The 8443-nt window shown below is 40.2% G+C and overlaps 1 protein-coding gene across 1 annotated transcript; it reads left to right on the top strand.

Moving 5' to 3' along the window:
* The first annotated feature begins 2443 nt into the window (after positions 1–2443).
* Positions 2444–4313, top strand: LOC145483642 (uncharacterized). The gene has a single exon (XM_081462178.1). It carries the CDS (start codon positions 2797–2799, stop codon positions 3646–3648), a length of 852 nt encoding a protein of 283 aa, XP_081318304.1. The 5' UTR covers positions 2444–2796; the 3' UTR covers positions 3649–4313.
* Positions 4314–8443: the final 4130 nt, after the last annotated feature.

Raw genomic sequence — 8443 nt, 5'->3', positions numbered from 1 at the left:
CTTCAGTAATAGGTTTTTATTCATATAATACTATATTAATTATTAGCTAGTTTAATTAGGCAGACTTAGATACTGTATTAAACTTTTAAATTATGCTGAAGGAATTTTTACCTGGTACAAATAAAGTTATGAACTCAACTTAACTTAGGTTTTAGAATTAATACGAGGTATGAGCAAATTCTCTTCTTTTCTGTGTCTTGGAACCTTATCGAGTAAATAAGGTCAAAGAACTTGGGGCTGTTTCTTAAGCAATGTAAGCAGATCGGTAAAAAACTATTTTATATAATTAAAGAAGTGATTGAATTTTTTGTGCACGCTTATTCCCATTTCTAACCATTCAAACTCTTATTTGATGTCATCTCCGAGCCAAATTCAGAGGTGCATGAGTTTTGCATGCTCTAATTAAATTCGCTGGTTGTTACATGTTGACTGTCGATGTGCGCAAACAGATGACAGTGCTAAGCCATTGAGAAATGACTAGCTTTACGCATTACGTTGGACTGAAGAAGTGGTGGGAGGGGGGGGGGGGTGCAGTACAGTTACTACAGTAGCTATAGTGTAATGGTATTGGCTGTTTATTCGAACAGATGATAGCGCTAAACCATTGAAAAATGACAAGCTGCACGCATCATTAGCGGGTGGAGGGGGGCGTGGGGGGTTGCAGTGCAGTAGTGTAATAAGGAAATAACATATAAGCCTCTGCTTACTGAGTAACCGTTTGCTCTGAACGCAGTGACTGCACACAGTTCGCGCACGGGCTTTATGTGCCTAAAACTCTTTCTAAGACAAAGTGAATAAGCAATGTTGCAATTCCACGTATTTTATCACAACTTAATTTTGTCGTCATATTTTGACCGAATTGCTTCAGTTCAATGTTAATTCAACACTTAATTTCTGAAAACAGCGAAATAAATCAATATCCCTTCAAGTGTTGGTGCCATGACTACGCTCGGATAAACAGCTGGTAAAGGCGTTTGATTTGCATTGCAAATTTCCTTCAAACAGCGCTAATAAGAACAAGCTCGCCAGGAAGAACCTCTGGACAATTATGTTATGCATGTAATACAAAAATGCAATAAGAAACGGGTGTTACCGTGCTCTCTTGTGCAATTTGGGTGGCCGTTGCAATACTATTTGACCCGCGAAGTTTTCCAAAGGAACCATATGATACTCAAAGCTTTTCTTCAAGACGTGTTCTGACAGTAATCAAACATAAATGTCTTCAAGCAGAATTTTATGTTTTCCTTGGAATAAATTGCTGTATATTGAAATCTATGCTCGTTTAGACCAAAATAATCTTACAGTTGTGGCGTGCTCTCTTATAATACAAGTCGAGAAATTTCAGTTCCTTCTGTAGGTAACGGTCAGAGATAACGTAATACGAAAGCAATAAAAGACAAGACACAATACTGTTTTTCAATACAAAGAACGAGATACAAAGGTAAAACAACGCGATTCATTTGTGTACAGGACTGACAGAAAAACCCGAATTTACAACGCAGTAAGGATGTGCAATGTCCAACTGTTAGTAAATGTTGCAATGGATTCCTCTTCACCCTCATGCAGGTGTACAAAGACGAAGGGGGGGGGGGGGGGTAGGCAACCTCCTCCCTAGAATTTAAAAATATATATATTTGTTTCAATTTAGAGAAATAGATTAAAATTCTGATGAAGAACTTTTCAAATGTTTATTCATCCCTAGTCGACCTTGCACACTGTTGCTGCTCCCGCGATATACGAGCGCCAGCCATACTATCCTACGAAAACCACACAATACAACCCTTTTTCTTCGTACCTACAAAAAAGGCAAGTCCGTGTAGCTATGGCATTTTCTAATGCTTGACTCGAAAATTCTGAGCTTGTTTCAGGGGAGGACAAACTGTTTGCCTGGTCAAGAATGGCGCAACACGTATCCTACCTAGCCAAACTTGGACGACCCAGGCCAGCTTTGGCTCAGATTTGAAGCTACAATAGCTAGCAAAATTGAGTCAAATGTCTCGAAATTGATCCGAACTGAAATAGTTTCTGACATTTTGTCAACCCTTGAAGAAATTGGCGTTTTGCAAACTGTGTTTGAAAGCAAAACTGATAGCAGTCCGAGAAAGTTGTCACATAGTAACAAGACGACTCAACTTTTTATTTGCAAAACAGTCCCTGCATTAGATGGAGTAGTAAGTGTTAGAGCTCCAAAGTAATCTTTGCGTTTTATTAGCAAACCTCAGAGAAAGACTTTACGACCGCCATATTGGTTCTCATTCCGAGAGATATCAACTTGGAAGAAAGATTTCTCAGCTAAATAACTCTGAGACACAAATCTTGGCGAAGTTATACATAAATCAGTCGTATTTATTGAAAAGTCACGACTTCTTTTATTCTTGATGGCACGTCAGTGCAAACCAGCAATTAAACACAAAACAATTTTGATATCCCCAGGGGGGTTCACCCATCCCCCTTAACTCCCCTTGTGCCACTTGGGGGAGGGATGGAGTAGGAATAAAACCAAACCCTACCTGCGGGTTAATGTCTGTTTCTTGTCTACTATATTGCTATATATAGGGAGTTCGAAGAAGTAGAAACGAAAACCCCTTTTTGTCCACCATTTAGACTAACAGTCTTGTTCGTTTTTCCATCCACCGAGCTACCTATGTAAGTAAGTTTGGGACAGAGGGGGGCAAGGGCTTCGGGCTTGCCCAATAGTGTACCCAAGTAGATCGATAGAATGAGGGTTTTTTAAAATTCATCTCGACGCTAACAAAGTTTGAGTCTCAGATTTTCAATATAAACAGTTTATTCTGGATGCGTACACTAAGTATTTCAAATGGCTTTTATTCTCCGATAGATTTGGCTGTTGCTCTGAAAGGAATGGCGTTACCACTGCTCATCCCTCTGTTGCCACTTATGCTCACCGGGATCACGGTCTCCTCCGCCAGCAACGTAAGTTGCACTGGCTGCTCGCCTCCTAGTGAGTGCAATGCAGCTGGAAACTGCACAAATTATTGTACTGGGGGTGGATGTAGCATGACTTGTTCGCAGAATGTAAAATATTGCGATCAAATTTGCACTGGTGGAGGATGCAACAGCAATTGTGACGCTGAAAGGTGCAACCTTCTGTGCACTGGGGGTGGATGCAACATGACCTGTCCACCAAGCGTAAAAGATTGCCATCTAATCTGCACAGGTGGGGGATGCGACTTCAAGTGCGATGCCGACAACTGTAAACAAGATTGTGCTGGAGGTTGCATGAACACTAACTTGCCAAATGGCGTAACATGCTCTGGTGGATGCGTTGCCTCCTGTGATGCTGCAAAATGCACGCTTGGCTGCACTGGGGGAGGATGCGACATGACCTGCCCACAGAGCGTCAACAGTTGCGATCAAGTTTGCACTGGTGGAAGCTGCGACAGTACCTGTGATTCTGAAAAGTGTATGCTCGGTTGTACTGGGGGTGGATGCACCATGACCTGTCCAGCTGGCGTAAAAGAATGCCATCTAATCTGCACCGGTGGGGGATGCCACTTTAAGTGCGATGCCGAAGACTGCAAGCTAGATTGTCCCGGTGGTGGATGCACCAGGGCGACGTCTTCTTCCAGTAAAGTGGGAGTCTCAGCCGTTTTGTTTTTTGTATTTGCATTGGCTACTTTTGTGTAAAACTTGAAAGTTCGTCTTTTAATGCAATTTTAATGCAATAATTCAACTCATTTTCTTATGAAAGTTCATCTTTTTTGACGTGCAGTACGGTCAACATTGAAAGAGAGGTTTTGTCAACATTCGAAAAGAAATTTCTTAAAGATACACTGTCGCTCAGTAAAATGATATGCTCCTAACACAGCAAGTTAATAATTTTCGTCAAATTCGGGATGATACAAGGTCGGGCTAATACTCTTGGAGAAAGATCTTTGCACTCGGCTAATAAGATGTACGTACCTGTGCAAAGATTCAACCACAGTATGATATCTTTTAATGTCCATAATATTCGCTTTGATTTTAAAAATATTTTATTTACAAGGCTAAAAAAGGTTAAAAGGTAAAAAATACCGAACGCTTTCGACACTAGGTCATCTTCAGGGTAAGTGAAGACCGTCCGCTAATTGTGCATTTAATATATCAGTTACGTAATTCCCGATGGGAACAGTTTCTCAACCTATCTGTAGCAATGAACCAGGGGCACCCAACGGATCGTTTCGGTAAATTATCTGTTCGGAAGGCCTTTAATCCCCACTGATTTTCTGAAGAGAATTGTCACCTCGAACTTTCGTGATATGAGATATTTAATGTCTATTGTTTTCGAATTGTAAAAAATGTCGTTTGGAGTACCGAAAAAAGGTCAGCTATCATTTTCGGACAGGCGATAAGACCTAAGCTTTTCAGGGAATGGACAAAAAAGCCCTAATAAATTCGAGAATACTCAAGTTCCCCTAGAATAACCGAACAGATAAAATTTTTGTAGCGCAACCTAAAATTAACCTACAGAGCTTTAAAGTGCCACTGAAACGAAATTTTCGTATGTGAGATTTTTGCTTAGTAATAAAGTTTCAACCTTACTTGGAAACACTGCAGACTTTTTTTTCGCATACGGTAAGCGAAAACTGCTTTTTCAGCCGTTCGAAGTTGACTGGTTAAGCCCAAAATTGGCGGCCATCTTGGCGCGGCCAAAACAGCCTAGTGACGTCACTGGTTGTATTGCTCTCATGCCGCGCTGAAAATTTAGAGTGATTATGGGAGAAGAGAATACTGTTCGAAGCCCCCCCCAAAACATCTTAAGGACATCTCAGGGCTGAAAAGCAGATAATAACAGTAGCCTTAGACATGAAGAGGTGGAGAGTCGATCCTGGGGCTTTTCAGTCTATTTAATTGGATATTTTATGTAAGCAAGCAAACGAGTGGGAGTTCTTAGATCGCAAAATGATCGGGACTCTTAGTGAAATGGCCAGCACTCAATTAAACAATATCTACACTCATAAAGTAAAAAAGACATGAAAACAAGAGAAAGCGGCTTTTGAAAATATTATCCGGAGTGCTACTGCACGAATCGTAGCAACAACGTTTCGAGTTTTCGAGTCGTTTCGCTTCGAAGAAACCGGACGCTTTGTGAGTTTCATCGCGGACGAGATTGTGCCACAGTGACCTTTAGTCTAGTTGTATCTGCTACATCCTACAACTTATCACAACAGCAACAATTTAAGAAACCCTCTTCTTTTATATGAGGGAGCGAATTTAAACTATAAAGGTAAACTTAGCTGCCATGACCCTGCAATTATATGTTTTCAGGAAACGAGAGAAAGCGTGACAATGTCGGCGGCGAAAGGTCATATATGCAAATTACAAAGTCAAATTCTGTTTAATAAACCTTCGAAAGGAGTGCAAACTAGTGACGTTTAACGAATTGCTTTGAACTTGAATACCATTAAATGAAGATTATAGACATAAGTATGTGCTAAAGAACTCCAAGTTATCCATCGGCCGTGAAATATTACAATTGGGAGATACGTGTAAAAGAGAAGCGAAATTCCCGCTTTGTTTACACTGATACGTATGCGGCGATAAAGCAAACCCTGCTGCGGATCACAATTTTCAAAGATACATTTTGTCTACCACAAGAACTCTCTCTTATTAGTATCATAAAAGGATGCTCTCTGTGTGGAAAGAAGTACTCGACTCAAAGCTTGTGGACCGTGAATAACTTCATGATTGTGCGGATGGCTGATGCGCTTACGGCTTTTAATGCAGCAAAGTTGCCGAGGATATATTCGAACCTTGTTAATAGACCTTAGATAAACGTGAGAATCCAAATTTCAGAACCAGGCTGAAAACAGACGACGAAATATCGTGTTTAGGCTTCAGGACGTGATACAAAAGTTGCCACACTCGTCTCCGAAATCTCCAATCGAGTACTCAAGATGTTCGAAAAGTATACTGAGCTGTTCTAATCTGTAGCATTCATTTTGGTGAATCTACATTCTTTGGCGCCCTCCAACGTTTATGATATGTATTTCCTGTCAAGGCTGGACTGAAATTACAAGGTAGGAAACTAGCAGGTATCGACAATATGAAGAATAAACTTGAATAAATCAAGTGAAAACAAGAGAGAATCTTAAGCGCTTCTTGCGTGAATACAACCAGTGACGTCACAAGGTCCTTAAACTCGGTTCCAGAGCCCGGACACAGTTTTGCTCCAAAAAGTCGATTTCAGCAGCTAAAAAGAGCACCTTCCGTTAGGATTTGACAGAAATAAAGTTCACCATTATTTTAAGCACGTTTGAAACTATAAATTGGGCTAAAAAAAAGAGTACGAAAATTTCGTTTCAGTGGCACTTTAAAAGTACTCCAGATAGCCTGAAACAGCGTTTAAAAGCATTTGAGAGAAAACGGTGGTTGGGTGCCCCTGATGAACCTGCATATTTCTCATGGTCTCGCAAATGTAGCTGTCACCGCAAGAACAGTCTCCTTTGTACCCTGCGTGTGATCTGTGAGTGTTTTTGTCTTTGAGGTTGAAAAGGCTTTTGAATTGGCCTTTATGAAAGGTTCAATAACGTCAAAAGTAAATGTGAGTCACTTATTATTCGCGTCACTTTAATTTCGCGATTTTTTTTAAATCGCGAAATTCGTGAAATTAAATATGTGGGTAAAATATCATGTAATAAGGTACACAATTAACCGACGGTCTTTACTTACCCCGGTGATGACCTAGTGTCGAAAACGTTCGGTGTTTTTTACCTTTAACCATTTTTAGCCTTGTAAATAGAAATTATATCTTTTAATGTTATACAAGAGGCACTGTAAGATGTGTCCTTCCCATGGTGACGATATCGTAATAAATATGGGTTATTGACCAAGTGTGAGGTCAAGATGGCTGGATATTGGCCAAGTTCTTAATTTTTTTGCGTGTTTGTGGACCGAGACGGAGTCGAGGTCCATAAACACGCAAAAAAAGAACGAGGCCAATATCCAGCCATCTTGGCCGAACAAGCTTGGTCAATAAAGGATTTATTATATGGCTTTCGGGGAAATTTTTCTTGCGGGACATGGCGGGTAGTCCTGAGCGGGCAAGATAGCTCCATCTTGCCCGCTCGGGTAGCCAATCACAGCGCAGGATTTGATTCATCTTGCCCGCTCACGGAGCTAGCCATATAATAATCTCTGTTATAAGTATAACGCATTGCCAGCACACGTGTACTAGCATAATCTCATTTATATTAGCTTATATCAGTCGGGTATTGAACACAAATAAAGGTTTCGTTTGCACTAAATCAAGCGCTTCCGTTTCAAAGTTATGGCCTCTTTAGTAGAAGGAAACGTCCGCATTGAAACTAGCAAACTTTAGGAGGATGTAGAAAAAAAACCAACCCACACCTGGAAAATCGCACACACCCTTTTTCAGGGTGATGTATGAGAAAACATTTCCGATGTTAATCGCGCCGCTCTGACAATTTACGCGGATGAGAACCAGTTTAAGCGAAGCAGCATTTCTGGGTATTTCTTTTAATTTCACTGCGACAATAACTTTTTACAAAATTTTAAAGATAGGATTGTATTCTATAACTATTAAGCTTTCAGAAAACGTATAGGTTGATAGGGTTTTCTTTCAAAGCGCCAGCGTAAGAGCGCGATTTCCAAACACTGTCAATCCACCTACCATAACCATTTTTAGTCGTGGATACGCGAAGCGTAGAAATGATTATTGTTATGGGGCAAAATATGCAAATGTGTCACTCACTCAGATGTAAACTTTTGGCAGATAACATGGAAAGCCTGGGTAGGAGTTTCTCGAAGACCTCTAAAGTTGAGAGCGGCCATTTTGGTTTGTGTGTTTCGCTTTTGAAAATATGTTGTATTTTGCCTGGGGCTTTTGCTCACACGTAGATGAAAGCTGAGCGAGGTATTCATGACTGTGATTATGTATCGGTCACAACAGCGCGGTCGGCAAGGTCAAAGAATTGTTGCAAGTCAAAGCCAGGAAGTGAGATCGTGTTTACCAGACGTGGATCATAGCTTCTAGACCAGAGAATTTGTTGGCTTTTCACTCGCTTTCTCTCCTTCTAGAGTCCAAGGTAAACCTAAAGTAGCCTGTTTCTGCATTGTATTTTTTTTAAATACACATTGAAATTCTGGCGGTGCTCCTATCTTAAATTCGAAACCCGTGATTTAATTATTTTGTATTTTAAAATAAGCTTACTTCAAGCAAAAAATTCAAATTAATCTTTTAATTTTGTTGCTTTTCACACTACATTTCTTCTGTATTCTATGCCGTTCGACTAGAGTGAGCATTTCTTCATGAATGGTATATAAGTCAGCATCCACGATCGAGTAAATATGCTCTAAAATTTGAGTGATGATAGACAAATTAGCATCCAAGAGACTGTGTAGATCTATTTTTTGCGAGATAGATTTACTGTCCAATCATATCAAACAGGCATAGTAGCTGGTGATGTACGTATAATCTTAT

The sequence above is a fragment of the Orbicella franksi genome, chromosome 4 (assembly GCF_964199315.1).
Source record: "Orbicella franksi chromosome 4, jaOrbFran1.1, whole genome shotgun sequence".
NCBI classification, from domain to species: Eukaryota; Metazoa; Cnidaria; class Anthozoa; order Scleractinia; family Merulinidae; genus Orbicella; species Orbicella franksi.
This window is presented reverse-complemented; position numbering and strand designations above follow the sequence as displayed.